Source organism: Moschus berezovskii, chromosome 5, assembly GCF_049115385.1.
Source record: "Moschus berezovskii isolate FMDL1 chromosome 5, NW_MosBer_1.0, whole genome shotgun sequence".
Classification (NCBI taxonomy): Eukaryota; Metazoa; Chordata; class Mammalia; order Artiodactyla; family Moschidae; genus Moschus; species Moschus berezovskii.
Genome location: NC_142464.1, coordinates 64,569,125 through 64,594,853, shown reverse-complemented (window position 1 = coordinate 64,594,853; position 25,729 = coordinate 64,569,125). Strand labels below are relative to the sequence as shown.

General features: G+C 40.2%; 1 protein-coding gene across 6 annotated transcripts in view; it reads left to right on the top strand.

Annotated features, from left to right (window-relative positions):
* The first annotated feature begins 4,701 nt into the window (after window positions 1–4,701).
* The window catches only part of ARAP2 (ArfGAP with RhoGAP domain, ankyrin repeat and PH domain 2), a 355,345-nt gene continuing 334,317 nt past the window's right edge, over window positions 4,702–25,729 (top strand). For 5 of the 6 annotated variants that reach the window (XR_008687007.2, XM_055434098.2, XM_055434096.2 and 2 more), the window contains exons 1-2: window positions 4,702–5,083; window positions 20,313–21,365. Coding sequence is in view for 5 of the 6 variants with exons in the window: in XM_055434098.2 (XP_055290073.2) it covers window positions 20,458–21,365 (908 nt within the window). In the remaining variant the exon portion in view is untranslated. Of the gene's footprint in view, window positions 5,084–5,350; window positions 5,446–20,312; window positions 21,366–25,729 lie in introns of those variants that run through there. The other variant, XM_055434094.2, reaches the window with a different exon arrangement.

The window sequence follows — 25,729 nt, the reverse complement described above, 5'->3', positions numbered from 1 at the left end:
GTTATGGTACTTCAGAAATACAAATAGTAATAAGAAAAACTTCTCAATATCCATAAGGCAAACTCTACTGAAAAAGGCTCTCCTATTGATGCTTTTGAACTGTGGTGCTGGAGAAGACTCTTGAGAGTCCCTTGGACTGCAAGAAGATCCAACCAGTCCATTCTAAAGGAGATCAATCCTGGGTGTTCCTTGGAAGGACTGATGCTAAAGCTGAAACTCCAATACTTTGGCCACCTCATGCAACGAGTTGACTCACTGGAAAAGACTCTGATGCTAGGAGGGATTGGGGGTAGGAGGAGTTGGGGACGACAGAGAATGAGATGGCTGGATGGCATCGCCGACTCGATGGACTTGAGTTTGAGTGAACTCCGGGAGTTGGTGATGGACAGGGAGGCCTGGCGTGCTGTGATTCATGGGGTCGCGGAGAGTCGGACACGACTGAGCGACTGAACTGAACTGAACTGATAGCAGTTAAGAGAAAGGACAATGGGAAAATGCAAGAGAGAGTATTGTATACGTCTGAATATATGGTATATCATTTTCCCCCCAAAGTTAGGCATCAGAAAGAAAGGTCTTTATGGTAAGTTTTCTTTGAGGCATCCTAGCAGAATGCTTAAGGCATAAGTTTTGAATCCACATTAGTTGAGTTCAAATACTTTCTTCCTTATTTACTATTTGTGGGCTCTTTGATGGAATAATTTTTCTGTGTCTTGGTTTCTTCTCTGGCTAAAAAGAAAAAAAAGAGATAATGATAGTATCTACCCCATACCCATTGAGAGAATTGAGTTCATAGTGTGTAACAATGCCTGGTGCATAGAACCTGTGTATATCACAGGATCTCCACCTGCTTGCAATTACTGTTCATTAATCTGAACTGCAAGCTGCAGAACTGCAGGAGTGGGGGATGGGGAGCATAGCCTGAAATATCTTCAATCAATCCTAGTTTAGGATATACACAAAGGCCATACAATAAACTTGGTTAAAAGGAGATGAAGATATTTAAAACAAGGAATTATTTTGGGGGTGTGACCTCACAGTTGTAAGTTGTTAGTGCAAGGATCCTTTTACAACCACTCAAAAAAACTGGTAGAGATCATTAGCATACGTATTTCTGATGAATCAGAAAAAACGACTTCTTAATATAAAGCAAGTAGGAACTTTTGGTTTGCAATGAAATTCCCAATGACAGGATCATAAAAGGTTTCAGAAAAATAGGTACCTTCAAAAATTTAGATAGAAGTGAAAATAATATTCTCTGAAAACAAAACACCTGTGATTCAAAGTAAGGTTCTAGTGAAGTCACTGACATCAAAGTTGCAAGTTAAAAATTTGAATAAGATTTCATAAAATATGAGTGGAAAAGGCAGTATATATACTATATCTTTTTATATTCATGAATAATTTATCTAAAATGATGAATTAAATATTATAAGTAGACATGTCTATTTTTATCTACATTCCTAAAATTTTATGTTTTGCAAAACACTAGATTTTTCTTTATAGAAAAATGGAGAGATTACTTCAAATTCTGTAAATAATTCTGGGTATCAGAGATTTGGAAAGGCTTTAGAGGGAGGTGGTATTTGAAGCTAGTCCTGAAGAATAATTGGAAAGGATAGAATAAATTGTATTGAGAAAGGACTATTTTCTTGGTGCCATAGATATGTAATCAGGGTTTACAGATGGTTGAATTGAGGCTCAGATAAATTGAATTTGCTCAAAATGCCACAACCTACACTGATCAAGCTCCATTTTGAGCACAGATCTTTGCAATTTCAGCACTGCGTGCTTTCGGAAACAGGCAATCCAGTGCAGAGAATGGTTCCTGGAGAAGACTGGGCTGGAATTCTCTCTGCCTTATGGCATAATTGGTGTAAATCACTCGACATCTTTTTCCTAAGTTTCCTTTCTTATAGTGGGGATGATAACACTATATCTTCAAAGAGTTGGGATAATTAAATGAGCTTTTGCAAGTGCTGGGAATAGCAACTGGCATATAAATGCTCTATGGGTGTTAGCCTTGATGATGTAACGAAAAGGGGAAGTAGGAAAAGGCGGAGGAGAGGAGGATGGTTTCCACTCTCTCCAACTGCCTCCTTCAGAAGCAGAGTGCATTCTGGGTAGGAGAGATGGGTGGAGCAGAGACACAAAATCTGGCAAGGGCAGAGCTATGCCTGCTCTCCCTTTGAAAAGGGGGGAAATAAAAGTTGGAATGGGTCATTTTGGAATAAATACAGAGATAAAAAGATATATTCCAAATACATATTTGTAATAAATAAACAGATGGAAATTAACTAGTACTATATAGTAGAATGGCCTTGACAGTCAACAGATTTTTCATACTTCAATTTTTATAGTCACTTTTCCTGCGTACTTTTCTCCGATTGCCTAACTATGAGGGCTGCTACATATCAATACATTATGCATAGGCTATGAATAGAGCCTAGAAGTGTTTGATTTATCCGTTATTTACTACTTAAACTAAGTCTCAATCCTTTGTTTGTAAAGTTGGAAAAAGAATTCCAACTCATGGAGTTGTAGAAACACAACATACATATGCTAGGTGTTCAGCCAGAACCTGGAATGATTAATGAACAGTTAATAAAAGTTTTTGCCATATTGCTTCAGCAATCTTTTATTTTCCTTCATATATTAAGGTTCTTAAAATCAGCATACAGCTTGTAACCAATGTATACTTTCAGTAAGGGAGTACTGCTTTTCTTTCATTTCCCAGAGCTATTACTGAATCATCAATGTGCCTTACAGCTTTTAACTTTATTTCTTCTCAGAGAAGACTGTAAATCCTGGGGGTCTCACTGTGTTTGCTAATGACCGTCGTTTCAATTTTGTTTAATGAAAATAAAACTTTTAAACATTATTTTTTTTACATTATTTTAAACAATAAATGACTGAAGGATAATCGAGAAACTAAGATATTGTTACAAAAAGGCACAAAGTCTCAATTATTTTATAAAATCTACCTAGAGAAATAATTTGAGGACTCTGTTCCAGGAACAGTGCTTGCCTTACTAAGACATACCATAACTGATGTAAGATTTTTTATTTATAACCCACCTTGCTCAGAAAAGGATTTAAGATGGCTTACAATGATAAAAATAAATGACAAGTATGTGAGAACTATGAGGGAGAGGGAAAATAAAGCCCACAAAGAGTATGGACTTAACAGGAAGTCAAAAAGAGCCACAAAAATAAAATTCTACAGAAATAAAAAAAAAAAAAGACAATTCTTGAGGTTTGGAAAATGACGAGAAAACTTTCTTGGAGAAAATAGATCTTGCTTTAAAGTATTTAGTTCAAAAGAAACTGAAGATTTACTGTCTCTGGAGCATGCTTGCCATAGCAGCCTCAGAGTCTCCCAGGGCAGGAGGGTGCTTTTTGATGGGCAGATTTTTCCCTGAAGATGAAGCCTCCCAAGGACCTGGGCTCCTGGGAAGCCTCCCACGCCCCAGACTTCACCAATTATTTCATTTTCATAATAAGCTCAGCACTTTCCCTAATTGCTTTACTTTCACCAACACGAACAGGAAAATGTAAGGACATTTTAACTTTTAAGGGAGAGAATTTCAGGTACAGTCTGTACAAAGTTGTTAACTAAAATATAAGGAGCTTGCCCTTGAAGTCACTGGCAAGCGATAAGATTTTACGAACACTTTATCGATATTCCGGGGCGCGCAAGTGTTTTTCTGTTCCAATTCCCGTGTCCTCTTGCTGCCTTATTGTTACTTCCAAGAGCAGAGTGTCAAGGTCCAAGTCCAAGGGGAAATGTCTTTCCGGGATCTTAACAATCTCAGAGGCCAGAAGGACTAGAGCAGGGTTCTCCCTCCCCTCAGAGGGGTGGAGACAAGAAGCGGGGCGTGGAGACAAGAACGGGGGATTTAAAACATCTGTGAGGAGGCTGTATTCAGATCTAAATTGAAAATCCCCTGCACACCTTAAAGTTATGACTGCCTGGGCAAGTTGCTCTGCCCCGCAAACTCCTCAACTAGAAAGTGGAAATATTCGTCCTTCCCTCACAGAGACAACTAGAAGGAGAATCCGATATAATGGGTCGAGACTAATCAGCACTGAACTTGGTAAACAGATTCCCGGGCCCATTGAGTGCAACTTTACGCAAAAGCAGCCTGGGAAAACTAGCGCCCTAGATGAGTCTTAAGTTTGGGAAACGCTGAGGCAACCTGGAAACTACTTAGCAGAGTAATACTAATAATCAGTGGTGCTGAGGTTCCGCCCACTTGACAACCCACCCATCCGTGAGCAACGACCAACCAAATGGCCGGCCTGAGCCGGAGTAGGGTCACCGGCATCTCTCCGGGGAGGGCCATGCCCTCGCCGCTTTGGGCTGCGGGACGCGTCCTCGCGGCTTCACCAACCCCGCCGGCCCGGGAGCCTTGGGGCCGAGGTGCGCCAGGTGGCGAGGGTGCCAGGCGCGGCCAAGTCGGGGCGGGCTGAGTCAGCCGCCCAACTATGCTGCGGAACCAGGGCGGCCGGCTCGGCTGCCCCCGCCGCTGAGCCTCGCTGCCCCCACGCCCGGCGGCTCTCCCCGCCCCCGCGGGCCTGGAGGAAGCGGCCGAGGCGCGGCGCCGGAGCACCTGGGCTGGGCGCGGGCTGCGGGCGCGGCGCTTCCGGAGCTGCGCGCGGGCTCGCGCTGCCCGCCTCCAGGTGCGGCGGCCGCCGCGTGCTGGCCCGAGTGACAGCGCCGCCCGCGCGGCCGCCTCCTGGCTGCAGACGCCGTGCGGGCAGCCGGCGGCGAGCGAAGCAGGAGGCCCCGCGCCTGGGACAGACGGCTGAGGACTAGTCGAGCCGGGCCGGGAGAGAAGCCGGCGACCGGGCTGCCCCGGCCGCCTCGGCTCCCCAACGCCGCTGCCCGCGCGCAAAGCGAGTCCGGGGGACGGCGGTGGGCTGGGCGGCCGGGCCGGGGTCGGGCGTGAGGACCGTCTCATCTGAGCCGCGGCTTTCCGGCACCTCTCTGGGTAAATTTCCAGAGCGCCAAGTGTTCGGCTCCGGTTTCTACCGCTTGGATTTCGCTCCCGCATGTGGGCGTCTAAAAGGAAACCAGAAGCTGGTAAGTGATACAAAAACTCTACTTAGTAATGGGATTTGACTCAGGAGTGGGAAGAGCCGGACAGACAGCTCGACCCCTTCCTCGAAAAGGAGCTGCCCTTCAGTGAGTTTCAGGCAGCAGTTAATTACTCGGTAGAGATAATGAGTTCGCTCGGATCCCTGTGCTCCCCCTCACCCTACTTGCTCTACACTTTGAGACCGCAGGCCTGTTAATTAACTTTAATTACAATCATTTGGCCTCCACCTGCCTGAACCTAACCTCATACTCGAAAACTGTCGACAGGGAGTTTACCAGATTGATTTTCTCGTTGACGTTTGGAGACAGGTCTCCTGGGAGAATGGGTGTCCGTCTCATTAAACGAGGTAAGTTCATCCTTGCTTTTCTTAAACGTTCGCTTCACCTCCTTGCGGCGATCTGGAGTAATTTTGATTGGGGGGAAGTCTTTGTGAAAATATATTGTGAACTATAACCTTTGATAATTCGAGGCAAATTAGAAGCTAGTTTGTTTGGAATAATGGCATTTTGAGCGACTGAACTGAAGGCTGTTGCAAGTTTGTATGGCGATAGTAACTTTTTCTTTTTGCAATGGTGTCCTTGAAGTAGTCTGCTTAGTGGAATATATCCTTTTGGTTTAAAAAAAGTACCGAAAAATAAGCTATTTTTAAAAGTACATATAATCGGATGTCATTGTGATTACCAATAATAGTGTTGTACTTACAAGCTCAGTATTGATTTCTCCCGCACTTAAGCACTCTTCGCCCGCAGGAGTTTACGGGAACATTGCCCGTAAGTAATTGGAAGATGAAGTTATGACTATTTTATAAAAGGAAGGTAACGTTTTTAAGGGGAAAAGAGAAATACTTCTAAACTTATACTTGTGACTTCCATACACTTACAAGAGAAGTACTGAGGGGAAAATTCTCATGACCTTCCACTGTTTAACAGTATTTTAAAAAGAAAGAAAAAGTAAAATGGGTCATGGAACTAGGCTAGAGCCTAAAGTGGAAATATCTCCCTGGCTACTTTTCAGACAGCTGTTTAACAAATACACACTTAAGGTGGGTCTTAACACCAAGAGTGTTCTATATAGGCTTGATTTGTCAGTACTCAAAGATTTGTTTAAATGAAAATATACCTAGAGGGGAAGTCAAATGACTTGTTAAAACGTATTTATGTGGGCGTGTGTGTTTGCATTTTTTTCTTTCCTCCATAAGTCAGATTTTATATGGATAGTCCATGAAAGAAGAAACTAGTACATTTAAAAACAAATATGTATTTTTTTTCCTATGTCTCTTGAATATTAATTTTTTAATGAAAGTTTCTTTGAATTCTATAGTGCTTTTTTCAAAAGTTTCTCCCATATGATTTCATTTAATCCAATAGTAGCCTCTTTTTCCCCCCACCTGCCCCCACATTGCGCCTTCCCCTTCCTTCTCCACACTGGTGATCAGTAGTTTGTTCTCTGTATTATCTGTGTCTGCTTCTAAAAACAAATTTCTTAACCATCTCATATCACTGCAGTTTGAGCCTTCTAGATAGAGTACTTTTCAATTCAGCTACTTAGTTATTGTGATTCAGTAGAGGACTAAGAGGCTTCCCTGATGGCTGAGACCATTAAAGAATCTGCCTGCATTAAGGAGACCTGGGTTTGATCCCTGGGTCAGGAAGATCCTCTGGAGGAGGGCATGGCAACCCAATATTCTTGCCTGGGAAATCCCTTGGACAGAGGAGCCTGTCAGCCTAGGGTCCATTTGGTGGCAAAGAGTTGGACAGGACTGAAGCGACTTAGCAGCAGCGGCATAGGACTAAGATTATAATGAATTGCAGTTTTCTTGGAAGAAAGTCTTAAACTAGCACCATAAGACTGTGATGTTTTAAAAACCGGCTTAGAACTCTGTATTATAAACGTCATGATACTGGGGACGTTTTCTGTTTTTGCTTTGTTTTTTTCTGTCCCACCTCTTAGCAACTTTGAGAAAGTTCAGTGAAAGATGCTATAAAAATGCTACTTATGAATGACAGCCATTGCTTTTAAGAAGAAATTATTTTAATGTTTTAGCAAGTATTTTTTTTTTCTTGTTTGTTGAATCATTTATTGAATCCAATCTTTGCACTTTCTAAACTGAGGAATTTTGGGAATTTTTTGGAAAATATTAGGTAAAGAACATTTTATTAATGTTGGAACTGTTTCTCAGCTTTGATCAGATGTGACTGATGAGAGACTGGAGGCTATGAGATGTCTTCTCATCTGCTTGATTGCCTAAAGACATCTCCCTCATTGCCCCGCTTTGTGGCAATGACTGCTGTCTCCACATGCTACATTCCCATACATTCCCCTCTGTAGCTCCTTCACTGATCATTCCATCCTCAGAGTTCTGAATTGCTGCATATTTCAATTATATTTATGGAGTCAGTTTGAAGTTTTTAGAGTTCGTTGGAAGTCTTGGAAGATGATGGTGCTACTTCTCTATGTTATACATAAAACAGTACTTAAAATATGAACCACGTGAAAGTCAAGCTCATAAGATTTGAGTCTTCCAGTTTTGGAGTTCCTCTTTTACTGGCTCTTACTGACTTATAAAGAACTGTCCATATGCATTGGAGAAGGCAATGGCAACCGACTCCAGTACTCTAGCCTGGAAAATCCCATGGACGGAGGAGCCTGGTAGGCTACAACAGTTCATGGGGTGGCTGAGGGCCGGACACGACTGAGTGACTTCACTTTCACTTTTCACTTTCATGCATTGGAGAAGGAAATGGCAACCCACTCCAGTGTTCTTGCCTGGAGAATCCCAGGGACGGGGGAGGCTGGTGGGTTGCCGTCTATGGGGTCGCACAAGAGTCGGGCACGACTGAAGCGACTTAGCAGCAGCAGCAGTCCATATGCATGTCATTTTCCCTTGATATGCATATGGCTGTAACATGGTTACAGCCATGCTTAATACACTCCTTTAGATTTTAAACTCCTGGAGAGAAGACTTGAATTTTCACTTTCTTTTTAGTACTATATATATATATATATATATATCATTGTTCAGTCACTATGTTGTGTCTGACTCTTTGTGACCCCATGAACGGCAGCACGCCGGTCTTCCCTGTCCTTCACTATCTCACCGAGTTTGCTCATACTCGTGTACACTGAGTTAGTGATGCCATCCAACCATCTCATCCTCTGTCGTCCCTTTCTCCTCTTGGCCTCAGTCTTTCCAAGCATCAGGTTCTTTTCCAATGGCTCTTTGTATCAGGTGGCCAAAGTATTGGAGCTTCAGCATCAGTCCTTCCAATGAATACTCAGGGTTGATTTCCTTTAGGAAATCTGGTTTGATCTCCTTGCAGTCCAAGGGACTCTGAAGAGTCTCTTGAGAGTCTCTAGAGTCTTCTTAAACTCCACAGTTTGAAAGCATCAATTTCAAATGCTCAATTTGAGCATCGATTTTGATGCTCAGTCTTCTTTATGGTGCAGCTCATATCCATACATGACTGTTGGAAAAAGCACACCTTTGTCCACATGGACCTTTGTTAGCAAAGTGATGTCTTTGCTTTTTTACACTTCTTAGGCTTGTCATAACTTTTCTTCCAAGGAGCAAGTGTTTTTTAATTTCATGGCTGCAGTCACCATCCACAGTAATTTTGGAGCCCAAGAAAATGAAATCTGTCACTGCTTCCACTTTTTCTCATTTATTTGCCATGAAGTGATGGGACTGGATGTCATGATCTTCTTTTTTATGAATACTGAGTTTTCAGATAGCTTTTTCACTCTCCTCTTTTACCTGTACAAGGGCTCTTTAGTTCCTCTTCACTTTCTACCATTAAAGTGATATCATCTGCATATCTGAGGTTGTTGGTATTTCTCCTGGCAATCTTGATTCCAGCTTGTGAGTCATCCAACCTGGCATTTCACGTGATATACTCTGCATAGAAGTTAAATAAGCAGGGTGACAATATAGAGCCTTGATGTTCTCGAACCAGTCCATTGTTCCATGTCTCATTCTAACTGCTGCTGCTTACCTGCATACAGGTTTCTCAGGAGATAGGTAAGGTGGTCTTGTATTCCCATCTCTTTAAGGAATTTTCCAAAGTTTGCTGTGATCAATACAGTTAAAGTCTTTAACGTGGTCAATGAAGCAGAAATAGATTAAAAAAAAATTCCTTTGCTTTTTCTGTGATCCAGGGCATGTTGGCAATATGATCTTTGGTTCCTCTACCTTTTCTAAATCCTGCTGGTACATCTGGAAGTTTTCGGTTCACATACTCCTGAAGCCTAACTTGAAGGATTTTGAGCATAATCTTGCTTTCATGAGAAATGAGTGCAATTGTACAGAAATTTGAACATTCTTTGTCATTGGAATAGAAATTGACCTTTTCCAGTCCTGTGGCCACTGCTGAGTTTTCCAAATTTGCTGGCATACTGAGTGTCGCACTTTAACAACATCATCTTTCAGGATTAGAATATATATGTATATATACACACAATAGCACTGTTCTCAAATAAGATGATAGGTGTTATCTTGAACTGCAAATGTTTCTCCCTGTTATGTTATCTTGGGGAGAGTAGTTAGCGATCCTTAAATATTTATTTAATGAATAAATGTTAATAAATGAGTCAATCAGTTAAGAGACACTTGCTGAGATATCCTCTTACCTAAGAAAAAAGAGACTTAGATAATTACAGAGCCAATAGGAACAAGCCCTCAAATTCAGTTGGAAAAGAGGTCAGGGTGCTATTTATAAATGCTAAGAGAGGAAACCATTCACAGCAGGCTATTTTGAAACATCTGGTTGTTAGTCAAAAAATGTGACTCAAATTCAGAGAAATAGTGGAGAATACATCCGATACATTTGTATCCAAATTTAAAAAGTGATATATAAAAGTGCATGTATCATAAGTGTACATTTTAAAATCTTTATTGAAGTATCACATCATGCAGGTTTTTATCTCAGCCCATTAAACATTAAAGGTATGTTCAGTGTAGCATGAAATAGAACAGAATCCTGAAGAATATGTATGTACTTGTGCTTATATCAAGACTCCTAAAGGGTCTAAGTGTCCTTTCAGCTGCCAGGACACAGATGTGGGTAGGAGGGAGCTGGAATGAGCAGGTTTCAGGGGACTCAGGTAGGTGTCCTCCACTGCTTTGGTTTGTTAATGACTTTACCCCCACTCCTGCTCTTGTAGGAACTTGGGAAAATGCTTGCCTAAGAACTGTTCAGTTCAGTTCAGTCGCTCAGTCGTGTCCGACTCTTGTGACCCCATGAATCACAGCACACCAGCCCTCCCTGTCCATCACCAACTCCCGGAGCTCACTCAAACACATGTCCTTCGAGTCGGTGATGCCATCCAGCCATCTCATTCTCTGTCATCCCCGTCTCCTCCCACCCCCAATCCCTCCCAGCATCAGACTCTTCTCCAGTAAGAACTGTGGTACCGCTTTAAAGATCTCTGAATTAAAAATTAAACAAGTCTCAAACATCAGCCAATTAACATAAAATCTGGATAGACAGTTTGAAAGAAAAGGGACTTACTGAAGCTAAGGAGTGTTTCAAGCCACATAACTTATTGGGATGTTATAGAAAACACCTAAACCCAGGTACTGCTTAGGCTAATAATAAACTCATACAAAGTAAAGGAATGGTCACTACTGGCCTTCACTGGCTGTGAAATGGATATTCTTGATTTTGAAAGAGCTGTGTCTTTCAGATTGCACAGAAAATAAAATAATCAAAGGATGACTTAGAACAGTTTTTTCTCCTTGATCCAAGCTGTGGAAGGCTTTTGCCTGGAGCCTATTTTCAGCTCAAACCTCTGTTACTCTCCATCCAGCAGCCACTAATTAAGTGCTTGTTGCTTGCCAGGAGCTAAGATCTTTATGCATATTTACTCATTTCATCCTCAAAAGAGTCTTGTGAGGTTGGCATTTATCGTCACTGCTTACAGATGACCACAGTGTGTCTCAGACGGTGTGTCTCAGAAAAATAAAGGAACTTTCCCAAGTTCATGCAGGTATTACACAGCAGAGCTTGGATCACTGGACATCACTATGCTGTTTCCCATCTCTAAAGTCTTCAGGTAAAAATCTTCATTCTCACTACTATAACGACATCTATAGTTTACTAAATTAATGAAACTGTTTACTGCTGTATGAGGTGCTTTGTAGGTTTATTAGAAGAATAATTGATGGTGCTAATTGAAAGGAATGTAATTTTATGAAGCAGGCAGGAGAATACCAATCACACCAAGTGCAATAATACAGTATGAATATGACCAGCTACAATATTATATACCACGGATGAATTAGCCAGCATTTTTTGTACACTTATAATTCATGTCAGGTGCTTTTCTATATGCCTTATGTATTTGACTTGCTTAATTCTAGCAGAAATCCTAGCAGATATTTTATCTTCATTTTATAGACAAGGAAACTGAGCTTCAGGGAAGTTAACTATCTTCAGGGACATAGAAAACAAGTGGGAAAGGCTGGGTTGGAGTTCAGGCAGCCTGACTCTAGAGCACTGTGCTTTGTGTACTGTGGCCTGAGTATCTCAAACAGTTCAAAGTAAATGACTTTAGGCTTCCGTATTTGCTTACTAACATGGACACACATGCTCACAGCTGCAAAGGCTTATATCACTTGAGTTCGCAAGGGATGGTGTAGTTCAGCAGCATTTCCCTAGAGACTCTAAGTGCTAATGTATAGCAGAACAGTCAAATGAGAGGGAAAATAGGAAGTCCTTGATCCCTTCCTACTGTTAAATCGATCGCGTAGGTATTAGGAGGCACCACAGTTAACAGCACAGGTTGTAGAGTCTGACTCTTGGAATTCTAAAACTTATCCACTGTTTTCCTGCTGTTTGGCTTTGGGCATGGGGCTTTCCTCCTAAGGCAACTGTGAGGATTAAATGAGATCCTATAAAGTTGGTTTGTAATCACTCCACAGATATTGGCTGTTAACATTAGCAATAGAAGTCTGAGGGAGAATGAAAGAGGATGGATGTGTTTTGATGAAGGGGAAAGAAGGCTCAATGTAGGGAAGCTGGGGCAGTGGAGGAAAAAGCCTGTGGATGGCCACAGTTCAGAGTTGAGGGAACTGGGCTTTCTGTAAGGGGTTAAATGGGGGCAGTGTTATCACAAGATAAGGTAGGTGACCAATGGTAGGGGAGAGGCATATTAAATGACCAACCAATTTGACACCAAGGATGTAAGGACTTAGACTAGGACAATAGAATTCTTGATCTCTGACCTTTTGTAATTTGCCCTGTACGATGGGATAGAGTAATGACAGCAAGCGTGCTTTCTCAAAACCACTTCCTCTTCTGCATGGTTGTGGGGAGCAGAGTGGAACGATTTGTCTTTATGACTATGTGAAGTTAACATCTTAGTATTAAACAATAAGTTTGTTTGATGTGAAATACAGTGATACCTCCTGCTTGTGACTATATTCTGTACTGAAGCAAAAGTAGAATTAAGACCTGTAGCCTGAACTCACTAGTTCAGTGTGTGATTTATATGGAGCTCCCGAAGTTTGTAAGAGATTAGCTATTTCTCCACATGCTGCTACTGCTAAGTCGCTTCAGTCGCGTCTGACTCTGTGCAACCCCATAGACGGTAGCCCACCAGGCTCCCCCGTCCCTGGGATTCTCCAGGCAAGAACACTGGAGTGGACTGCCATTTCCTTCTCCAATGCATGAAAGTGAAAAGTGAAAGAGAAGTTGCTCAGTCGTGTCCGACTCTTAGCAACTCCATGGACTGCAGCCCACCAGGCTCCTCTGTCCATGGGATTTTCCAGGCAAGAGTATTGGAGTGGGGTGCCATTGCCTTCTCCACATAAATAACTTGAAATCAGGGACACTTCCTTTCATCATCTATAGTGCTAGGTATCCTTTGGGGATAGCTGATTAGCTCTGGGGATTTGGAGGAGTAAAAATTGTGCCTGAGGTTTCTACCTTGGGTATCATTATGCCTGCTGAGTCACTTCAGTCGTGTCCAACTCTTTGTGACCTCATGGACTGTAGCCCGCCAGGCTGCTCTGTCCATGGGATTGTCCAGGCAAGAATACTGGAGTGGGTTGTCATGCCTTCCTCCAGGGAATGTTCACAATCCAGGAATCAAAGCCACATCTCATTCTGTCTCCTGCATTAGCAGGTGGATTCTTTACCACTAGGTAAGTCAGTCAACTCTCCTGTTTACTGGTAGCCTTCAGTCACTGTGACCAACAAAAGTAATTTCTCACACATTTCTTGATTCCCACTCAATTGGGGACGACTGTTTTGGAATACAATAAACTTCCATTGTTTTTAGAATCTGTAAGACTTGTATTGATGACATTGAAGAGTCTCTCTATTCATGTGGCAGCCTAACTTATTTAGTTTACATTTTTAAGGCTCCTTTCGGTCCTTTGATCCTATGATTGTTAAGTCTATTATTTCAACACGTTTGCAGGTTTCTAAATACTGTAAGGTTATGTTTATGATTTTAAAATAGTATACTTTTTTAAAAGAAATAGATTAAATTTGAGTGAATTCAGTTATACTATTGCTACATTTTCCCTCCCCAAAGATATTAAAATCAGGCAGAAGTGATTCCAAAAGTTGTCAGCACTGAATACTTAATGACTTTATGGTTTAATGAAGTGACCCAAGTTTTTCAGTTATTTTCTTTCCTCGTTTAACTGGGGACTGTGACGAAGTTACACTGGTAATGGGTTGGGGGATGGGTAGTGGGAACTGGTTTACTGTGGTGGTTTTTCTTACTTGAGGCATTTGGAGGGGGTGGCTGTCCCAACCTATGATTTTTTTTTAAGTGAAGTATACTTGATTTACAATATTAGTTTCAGTTGTACAAATTTTATGAATTATACTCCATTTAAGGTTATTGCAAACTAATGGATATGGTATTCAATATATCTGCATTGCTCATTTATTTTATACATGTCCTTGGTGGCTCAATCAGTAAAGAATCTGCCTGTTGTGCAGTAGACTGCCTACAATTCAGAAGACCAGGGTTCAGTCCCTGGGCTGGAAAGCTCTTAGCGAGTAAATCACCACCACATGATGTTTTATATTTCTTGATCGCTTACCCCTGTCTTGCCACTTCCTACTCCCCTCCCCTCACTGGTAAGCACTAGTTTTCTCTCTGTATCTGTGAATCTGGCTCTGTTTGTTCGCATTCATTTTTTAGATTCTGAATATAAGATAACAAAGAGTATTTGTCGTACTTCTTTCACTAAACTTAATACTGTCTAGATGCATCCATATTGTTGGAAATGAGAGAATTTCATTCTTTTTTTGTATAGCTTTGTATTCCACGTGTATATATATCACATCTTCTTTGTCTATCCATCTATTGATGGACACTAAGATTGCTTCTGTATTTGATTATTATAAATAATGCTGCTATGAACATTGGGGTGCATGTATGTTTTCAAATTGGTGTTTTGGTTTTTGGATATAAGTCCAGGGTAGGATTTCTGATTTCTATGATAGTTCTGTGTTTTGTTTTTTTGAGAAGCCTCCGATCTGTTTTTCCACAGTGGTTATACCAATTTACATTCCCACCTACAGAGTATGAGAGTTCCCTTTTTAACACATCTTTGCCAACGTTTGTAATTTGGGTTCTTTTTGATGATAGTCATCCTGACAGGTGTGAGGTGATATCCCATTGTGGTTTTAATTTGAATTTCTATGATTAGCAATATTGAGCATCTTTTTATGTTCCTGTTGGCCATCTATGTGTCATCTTTGGTGAAATATCTATTTAAGTCTTCTGTCCACTTTTTAACTGAGTTATTTGTGTTTTTGATATTGAGTTTTCTATTGAATGTATGAGCCATAACCATATTGGTCATATCATTTGCAAATATTTTATACCATTCAGTAGGTTGTGTTTTCATTTTGTGGATGGTTTCCTTTGCTGTGCAAAAGCTTAAGTTTGATGAAGTCCATTTGTTTATATTTGCTTTTGAGTCCTTTGCCTGAGGAGGCAGAGCCAAAAAAAATATTGCTATGATTTATGTCACAGAGTGTTCTGCCTGTGTTCTTTTCAAGAGTTATATAGTTTCAAGTCTTACATTGAGGTCTTTAATCTATTTTGAGTTTATTTTTGTATATGGTGTGACAAAATGCTCCAATTTCATTGATTTTCGTGAGGCTGTCCAGTTTTCTCAGCACTCAGTTATTAAACAAGAGACTGTCTTTCCTGTATTGTATATTCTTGCCTTCTTTGTCATAGATTAATTGGCCATAAGTGTGCGAGTTTATTTCTAGGATCTCTACTTTATTCCATTGACCTATGTGTCTGTTTTGGTGTATCATGCTGTTTTGTTTACTATAACTCTGTTCTATAGTCTGAAGTCAGAAAATGTGATACCTCTTGCTTTGTTCATTTTCTGAAGATTGCTTTGGAAGTTTGAAGTCTTTTGTGGTTCCATGTAAACTTTAGGATTATTTGTTTTAGTTCTATGAAAGATGTCTTGGGTATTTTGGTAGGAATTGCATTAAATCTGTATATTGCTTTGGACAGTATGACCATTTTAGCGATATTAATTCTTTCAGTCCATGTACATGGGATTTCTTTGTATCATCTTCATTTTTCTTCATCAATATTTTATAGTTTTAAGAGTATAGATCTTTCACCTTCTTGGTTAAGTTTATTCTTAGGTATTTTATTCTGTTTGATGAGTTTCTAAAAGTCCTTTAGGTGAGTTGGAATGCTTCCAGCTGCCCTATTACCAACCCTTCTCTCCCCTTGGTTCTTGAATCTGGGCTATCAGTCAGAAGGCTGTTGCAGTGGTCTAAGAAAGACAAGATAGTGGCTTGGGCTAGAATGTGAGCAGGAGCAATGATGAGAAGCAGTTGGTATTCATAGTACCTCCAAGGTAGAGCTCAGGAAGATAATAAGATTACGGTTGTTAAGTGATACTGAAAGCTGGGCATATAGAAGGTACTCCTAAATGTTACTTCTGTTTTCCTTTTACTTTCTCTTGGAAATGGGTCAGGATAGCATGGGCAAATGTACATTCACATCTGTAATGCATTCTCTAAATGTGTACTGTATATATACATCATGTACTGTGTTTACAAACAAGTAATTTGGCATTTATTGGGCAGCTTATATGGGCTAGTCATCATCTTGGCAGATTTATTAGTTTATTGTGGGATAATAAACATAATTATGATGACAGATACTTATTTAACATTTGTTATGTGCCATTGGTGTTCTTGATGCTTTACAAAAGCCTTATGAAGTGGGTATTCTTACCACTCCTTTCCTGATGAGAAAACTGTGGCACAGAGAGGTTAAATACTGGAATTTGACCAAGGTTGACCAGCTGCCAAATCCTGGCTATCACACTGCACTATCCCATTTCTGTAGGTTAACATGGAGTCAACAGAATGTGATTAAATACTGAGAAGTAAATGCTGTAGTCATACATTGAAGAGAGTTTATTTCTTGCTCAGTAGAGACCTTATGAAGGAAATAGCATTTCAGTTACATTTCAAAGAATGGGAAAGATTTCAACTGTGGGAAGTTAATGACTTAGTGATGAAAATATGTAATTATAATGATGGAAGTAAATATGTACTAAGCACTTGCTGGGGATTAAGCACTATTTTAACACTCGGAGTGGATTGTCTGATGTAATCTTCACCAGCACTGAGGTGCCTTTGAACATTTTCATTTTATGGGGAAGGAAGCAGACACACAGATATGTGCCTATGAAAGTGAAGGAGAGTGGAAATTGAATATGACTGCAGACTCCTGGGTACTGTCTTAGGAAAGACATCCATCTCCTGGAGTGGGAGGAGTGATGGACTTCTGCTGAGGTGTGAGGAATTTAAAACCCAACCAAAATTTTTTGTGCATCTCAGTCATCTTTGGCATGTGTCACAAATATAGATTCTTGGGCCTATATACATGTGTTGCTGTACAGCAGATCCACTCACTGATACCAGCAGAGCCACGAACCTAGAACATGGCATGTGTGTCTGGTGCCCAAGTGGATGTCAAAACATGGAGGGCTTTGATGTTGTGTTAAGGAGTTTGACTGCTAGACTTTTGCAGTTAGGGGTGCCCATCTCTTTGCAGCTGATGATGTGTTTGGGGGCTTGAAGCCTCTGAAGAAGTGGGTGTGTGAACACCCTTGAATAGTAAGACAGTTAAAAAGCACAACGATTGGAGGATAGAGCCTACATGAAAGTGCAGAGAGGTGGGGCCTACACAAAAGTCCAGAGAGTTTGTGCTGCCTGTGGGAGAGAGCCTCTTCCAGGTCACAAAAAGGAATCTAGCTCATTAAACCTATTCAGCATGCCCATGATACCAGAGCGAGGTGGTATTGGTTAGAACATTTGGTATATCCATGCTTGAGTCAGCCTCTCAGGAACTTTATGTGTAAGAGACAGAAAAGACTTGCATATTAAAATGTAAAGGCTCACTCATGCACACACATTAGAAAAATAACAAAATGGGCTTCTGAACCACTTCCATCATTGCTACCGGTCTGTCTCCCATCTCTTAAACATGTTTCAAGTGCTTTGCAAATCTCTAGAATCCTAGTAGAGGAGATGGAGAAAGGAGTGATTCATTTTGTTTCATGAGGTTGATAGAAAGCCTTCAGAGAGGAAGTAATATCTGCCTGTTCAAAATTGTAAATAGTGAAGAAGATTTGGCAAAGTGTGTAGATCTGCCAGCTCTTACAGCGGATGTAAAAGGTATGGGGCTAGTTAGCAGTTTGTTGCTTGGGGAAAATGATAATTAATAATAATGAGGCCACCTCATGCGACGAGTTGACTCACTGGAAAAGACTCTGATGCTGGGAAAGGTTGGGGGCAGGAGGAGAAGGGGACAACCGAGAATGAGATGGCTGGATGGCATCACCGACTCTGTGGACATGAGTTTGAGTGAACTCCGGGAGTTGGTGATGGACAGGGAGGCCTGGCGTGCTGTGATTCATGGGGTCGCAAAGAGTCGGACATGACCGAGTGACTGAACTGAACTGAAAGTCAGTGAAGTGGCACAAGTTAAACTTGAGCCTGGAGTTAGTATGTGGAAACATCTCCCGAGCAGTAGAAGTGCATCTGAGGTACAGTATCTGGAGCATTGTTGCCACTCACATCGATAGTAGCTCCTATTATTTTTTATTTTTAGACTGAGACCAGACTTGGGGTGGTATGGCACCCCAAGAAACTTAGCCTGTTCTGTTCAGGAAGTGGAATGACAGGCCAGATTTGGACTTTGAGTGGTTTAGTGGTACATGGAGACTGGGCTGAGGCATTTGTTGAGATGATTGCAGTGATTTAGGCAGCAGATGTAATACAGGAGGGCCTGAACTGTGGTGAGGAAGGTGGACGAATATATTACTTCATGTTTTCTCACAGTTCTAGAGCCCAGTATCAAAAGTTGCTGCCACTGTGGTAATAATCATTTCCATTTTGTAATGGGCAAACAAAACTAAATAATGGGATTATTTTGACTGTGACAGAGGGACACCTGTTGGGCACAGGCATTTCCTGTCTTTCATCTCTCTCTTTTTTATTTAATTAAAAAATTTTTTAAGTTAAATTGCTTTATAGAATTGTGTTAGTTTCTGTCAAACATCAGCATGAATCAACCATAGCTGTATACCTCTCTTGTTTGTAACTTTTATTCCTTTGTTTCTGAAGTGCTGCCTAAATAGTATATGTTTTCCCTTTTATTTTTGGTGTACTCACTTGTCAGTGTTGGCTGAAGTTTTAGAATAGTTGAGGCAACATCTTATGGGCAGTTGGCATGTATCACATGGAGACTCTTGAGTTGTGTCTTCTGAGGAGCTACTTTGAGATGCAATTTTTTTCCAGAAACACTGCATCTCTGCTTGCTCAAATGAGTATACCTGATTCCACTGTGTCTCATTTTATTACTTCAGTGTATCGTCATTATGCTGAGTTCCCAGGTGAATCAGTGGTAAAGAAAATACCTGCCAAGCAGGAGATGTGGGTTTGATCCCTGGGTTGGGAAGATCCCCTGGAGAAGGAAAGGCAACCCACTCCAGTAGGGGAAATCCCATGGACAGAGGAGCCTCCAATATTCTTGCCTGGGAAAACCCCTACAGTCCTTGGGGTTACAAAGAATCAAAAATGACTTAGTGACTAAACAACAACAATGGTCGTTACGCATATTCTGTACATTTTTTCTTTTTTCCTGATGCATAATATATAGAAATTTACACATACCATACACTTTTACAAACTCAATGCAGCCATATAAACGAGCTGGAAAAATCAACTTTTTAAAGAATTGAATGATGTTTGTGAGGAAAGTGAACTTATGTGAATCTGCTGTGTATAAAGGAAAATGTGGCCTTTAAACGTTTTCCTTTTCCTTTCATATTAACTTACTTCCTGTTATCTAGTGTGAAGTTGTTCATCTAGTCTTGTCTTATGTAATATTGTGCATATAATGCTGCTGCAGTTTTGAAGCAAAAATCATTGACCTGAGAAATACGTTCTAACTGTACTTTTGGAGTGAGTCTTTGAAGAAAGTATAGTAAAGGATGGAGTTGCTCCTATCTGTTAGGTACTGTTAAGAAAAATTATCTAAAATTTGGAAATCAAAAGAATGTACAGCATGTTCCTGGGATGCCTTGTTGAGGGTATTGTTTAATAGGCACACCCCAGGGATATTCTAATTCTTATGTTCTACCTCCTATTTACTATTTGATTAAAACCCTGAACTGGGAAGTTACCTGTTGGCTTATAGACTTTTGTCCAGTGGAAAGATATCCCCAAAGGTTATGGTTTTATTGCCCTGTAGATCACTAACCCGTTTTTGTTTTTTTTTTAATATATATAACCTACCCATCTTTTTCTAGAACTAAAAACAAACAAACAAAAATGTTTTCTGATGGACTAAATAAACCTGTTCAACAAGTGATCTTGGAACTAGCCCTACCACCTTACTGGTTCCCTCATTAATTAGTGAATAAAATTTTTGGACACATATTTAATTTAAATTCAAGATTTTTTTTTTTTTTTTTTACCTTTTTGAAAATCATCATTTGGTACTACTATAGCATTTCTGTCCCATCCCTTCACACTCTACTTAGGAAGTGACTTTCTAGGGCATGCAGTTTCCAAATTTAACCAGTACAAGTAGTGATCCTCATTTTGTTTCTTCAGAAAATGTTTATAATGTAAAACTAGTTTTAATGCCAAAAATGTCCTAATAAATTGCTTTTCTTTTCTTCTTCTTTCCTAGGCTTAAGCACATAAAGCATTCACTGTGGAGAAAACAGCATTTTTGAGATAAGTCAGAGGAAAACCCACTATAGAAGCACACCCTCCTATGTGTGTATTGCATCGTACTGCTTCTTAAAACTTTGCCTAGTGATGAAGCCACCATTATGTCCTCAGTCAGTGAAGTGAATGTTGATATCAAGGATTTCCTAATGAGCATTAATTTGGAGCAGTACCTCTTAAACTTCCGAGAATTTGGTTTTAATAATGTGAGGGACTGTGCAGAAATAAATGACAGCGTGCTCCTCAAAGTTGGAATATCACCTACAGGACACCGGAGGAGGATACTTAAACAGTTACAGATAATCCTGTCAAAAATGCAAGATATCCCAATATATGCAAATATTCACAAAACAAAGAAGAATGATGAGACTTCAAAGGATCACCAGGCTCCATCTTCTGCGCAGAATACCTGCTTAGAATTTTCAGATTCACACAGTGTTCAGATACCTAGCCGGATACAGTTGGGGACTGTTACAAAAAATGTTGGAGAAAATGAGGTTTGTGTGGAAAATAGCCAGTCTCTTAAATCAGATGATAAGCTGACTCTTCCTACACACAACTTTCCCATTCCAGAAGACGAACCACACTCGAATTCAGGTTCTTTTCAAGATTCTTTACTTGGTAGTGAAATTACCGAAGTAGAATCTTTGATAACAGAGAAGACTGTGGGCTGTACAACTGAAGAAGAACAAACAGAAAGAGTTGATTTGATTTCAGAAAGTGTAGGCAAGCTTCCTAATGCAGACCTTGAACTCCTTTCCTCCCATGACTCTTCAGTATCAGAAGCAAATTCTGGAAATGGAACTAACGTTTTATTAGAAGGCTCACCACCATCCCCATTCTTTCAGTTTCAAGGAGAAATGGTTGTAAATGATTTGTATGTGCCATCATCACCAGTCCTAACGCCTATGAGAAGTCGTAGCAAGTTGGTTTCAAGACCATCTCGATCTTTTCTGCTAAGACATCGGCCGGTACCAGAGATCCCAGGATCAACGAAGGGAATTTCAGGGAGGTAGGAATTTTTATGATAGGCTGTGTGTATTCAGTTTGGGGGAATGTAGTTAACTCTAACAATTTTCTGTGTTCCTTTCTAAATTTGACAGTTTACCTGTTCAACTAACCTTTTCTTTCTTCTAAAACTTTTTCATCATGTCATTTCTCTTGTATACCTCTTCCCAGAGTCTCTTTCCAACTTGTAACTTTGTTAGAGAGCCTGGGACTCTCTTTCTCCTATTTAATTGGTGGAATTCCCTTCCACTGATTCTACCTGGATATTCCATCCCATATCTAGTATATGGAACCTTCCCCCATATCTAGTATTACCTTCTTACATGAGTGCACTTATGTTTGAATTGCTGACTCTTCTCCCCTAGGAGACACTAGGTTATGTGTTTTTTGGTAGAGGACCATGTTTCTATGATTGTATCTCTCCTGCCTGACACAATGACTGGCACCAGTGAATCATTCAACACACATCTAGCGAGCACCTGCTTGACACTGGTCACAGTACTAGGCGCAGAGGAAGCAGAGAGGAACAGAGGGGCTTGAAGCATACATAGCACAGAAGCCATGTAAATAGTAGTAGCATTACAGTATGAGACCAGATGAGCTGGAGACTGGAACTCTAAAGAGGGGTCCTAACGACTTGTTGGGTCTTTGGTACCGCGGGGTAGCTGTAGAGTCAGAGAGGAGCTGACTTATTGCAGAGACTGCTTTCAACTGTTTCTCAAAATTACACCTAAGATGTGGTTTCCTCCAGGGCTGTCGTGAGATTTTTCTTTTCTCTTCCTATTCACTAAAATCTAACACTTGCCTCTGCTAGGAATCTTGAGGTTAAGTTCAACCCTTCCTGCTGTGGCACCAAATGCAATTACAGATTCCTGTGCAGGGTCTAGGCTGTGCATTTCCCTAAGATTCTCTTTCCCCTGCTTGTATCCCTTTGTAGCCACTCTGTCCCTGGTGCTGGGTCTTGGTTGTATTTACAAGAGAAAATATCGAAAATTAGTATATGCAAGAGAAAACATGGCAGTTTACAAGACCATGTTGTGTCTTCCAGTAGAGTGTAAACTTGAGGGCAGAGGCCCTAATTTATCTTGGCATCCCTGGTGCCAGTGGCAGTATTGAGTATGTACTGGGAAGTCAGGTGGCAGTGTCATTTACTGAACACCTGGAATCTGGTTTGGTTTATAATTTTAAACTAATTCTCACACAGGTTCTTGAAATAGGTATTATTCACCCATTTTCTTATGAGGTAACTGAGCTTTAGGTTAATTTTTCTAGGATTACGTTGGCTGTGAACTGGGATTTCATTCTAGTTCATTTGATTCTGTGGCACACTTTTTTAACCACTCATTTAGTAAATGTTCTTAAAAGTGTTGATGGTGTGTATAAGAAATGGAGCATTTCTTAGGAATGTAGAAAGTCACCAGTTTTTGTATACCATTGTAGCTTTAGCGTATTTTGCTAATTTTTGACGCTTGAATGAGAGGAGTCTGCTGTGTCTTTGCAGGAATGGAATCCTTTTGGGAGCCATAAGGATAACTTCAGATAAGAAACACTGGGCTCAGGTTTTACTTAAGTTATTTTTATACATTTTTCAGAATCTTTTGTTGTTCGTTTAGTTCTAAATATAAGCTTTGTATCAGGTGAAAGGCTAGTTATTCACATGATGATTCTTGAGTCTTTGAAAATGAGAATTGAAATAATGGTACAATTAGTAGTAAGTAGCTTAGCAGGCAGAGAAGGCAATGGCAATCCACTCCAGTGTTCTTGCCTGGAGAATCCCAGGGACGGGGGAGCCTGACGGGCTGCTGTCTATGGGGTCACACAGAGTCAGACACGACTGAAGAGACTTAGCAGCAGCAGTTTAGCAGAAGCTGATTATGAAAGTAAATGGTATCTATGGATTTCTGGTGATCAAATTATAAAACGAGAAAATCTTTTCAGTCCGTGTTTTTCTTTGTGGTCCTTGCCTGAATTGCAAATAGTAATTGCAAGATTCTACAGTGTTATAAATGAAACTGTAGATGATTATAATCTAAGATTCTCTCTAGTCAAATAACATCTAAATGATATTTAGTATATTCCTTGATGTACCATAGAATATATTTCTTTGTGGCCAGCGATTTTAACCTAATTTCTTTACTCACTACACATTTCGTATAATTGTTGAAAGGACCATGATTCTGGCTATGTGTTCCTGATGTGAGGTGCTTTGTTTCTATCTCTCTGGACATGTACCCCCAACCTCTACCCCTTGCCAAGTTATCTGATGCAATTGATGGGTTCTCTTTGTCCTTGCCTTGGGCTCCTTCCTTGAATTCCTGTCTGATCCTCTTGGGAAGGCTGGGTTGGGTGGGGCTATGCTGGACACTGGACCTCAGGATCTCTTTGCAAGTCCTGTCTCTTGGTGACTTGGTCAGAACTAGCCTTGAAGAGCCAGTTTCTTCCTTATCAGCTCACCAGTAGGTCTCCCATAGAGGTCTCTAAGAAAGCAAGTCCCACCAGCTACCCTTCCCTGTGAGTCATAGGTGTGTCTTGTGAGTCTTAATGATCCTTCCAGGAGGATCCTCCTTAGTACTCAAAGCAGGAAGGATTCTGGTATTTTTCTATCTATCTTCCTCCTCCCTACTTTAATGATTTTCATACATATTTCATGCAACTATTTTATCCTTGGCACAAGTCCCAAAGCCCTGTCCTTTAGGTGTCATGCCTTTGAATATTTTGGGGAAGGAACAGTAAAGAAGCAGAGGTAAAGGCGAGGAGGGTGGTATGCAAGGTTGCACTGTGGTTGGAGTACATCTTTTGTTACATAAGACCGAGGACCTATTTTAACTGTTTAAGGGCATTTTTCAAAAGTATGAGTTCTAAACCTGAAGTCACCAGCCTTCTGTGAACTTTTTATTAAAAGTAAAAATCATAGATATTTTTCTCTGGATGTACATAGACATGATATAGACATTAAAAATGGATCTACTATTTTAGACTTTAATGGTGAAACATATGTGAACAAAAACATACAGACAAATAAGCAACTGTTTGCTACATTGAATTAGAAAAATACTGAAATTCATCCCATCCTCATGTTCAATAAAACTTTTATATTTCATGTAAATAGCAAAAAAAAAAGTATTGGAGTTTCAGCTTTAGCATCAGTCCTTCCAATGAATACCCAGGACTGATCTCCTTTAGGATGGACTGGTTGGACCTCCTTGCAGTCCAAGGGACTCTCAAGAGTCTTCTCCAACACCACAGTTCAAAAGCATCAATTCTTTGGCGCTCAGCTTTCTTCACAGTCCAACTCTCACATCCATACATGACCACGGGAAAAACCATAGCCTTGACTAGACGGACCTTTATGTAACCTCAAAACAGCTTTCCCCTGCTGCAAATGATTCCAGTGTTTTTCTTTTGAATTCAATTGTATAATGACCTACAGTTAGTCTGTTGTAGTTAGTCTTACGAATTGTAAGAATTGTATGTTTTTAAAACAAACATTCTGTATAATGATATGGTCCATTTGGGGTGTGTAATTGATTATTTTTTTTGGCGTGGGTGTCATCCCCACATAATGGGTAAGTGTAGATTATAAAGAGAGATCTTTAACATTAATTAGCATTTATGTCATTGCTTTTCTTGGCAATTTTAGTGATTTAAAAATATGAGAACAAATAACATCTGTAGGTAGTTGAAGTTTCACTTTGATAGTTATTTTTTGAAACTTGGTTCACATAATGTTATTTTAAAGGTTGTTCACATCCATGCATGTATTTTATGCAGTATCTGCTGTATAGTATTTTACTAAATGAAAAAAAAATACAATTTATTCTGCTACTACATTGTTGACACTTTTTTACTCTTTCAAATGAAGAGTGTTCATACTTTTAAGGACTTTAAGAAACAATTGTTCATATTATCAGTTTACCAGGAAGACCAACCATTCTTTTCTCTAATTAATAAAACAGTTGTCTCATTCTAGCTGTGTTTGTGTTATGTAAGGCACACCATATGCTCTTTAAAAGCATCATCTCATTAACCCTTATGATATTCCTAGGCAGCAGACCTTGTTTTTATTCCCCTTTAGTAAATGAAGAAATTGGACTCAGGCCTGTTGAATAACTTGACCAAGATCACCAAAACAAAATAACATAACAGGATGATAACTATTGCTTTTCTTAATGGGTTTTTAATTTTTGCAAATCACACATGCTTTATATTTCAAAGTTAATAGCAATCTGCAGTTTCTAGGAAAACTGATGGGAGAATAATAGAGCAGAAAGGAAAGAGCTTGGGCTTTGCACTCAGTATGGAATTCACCTTGAATGCTGGGTTTTGCCTTCTATTAGCTATGCCACTTGGGCCAGAAAATCTCCTTTC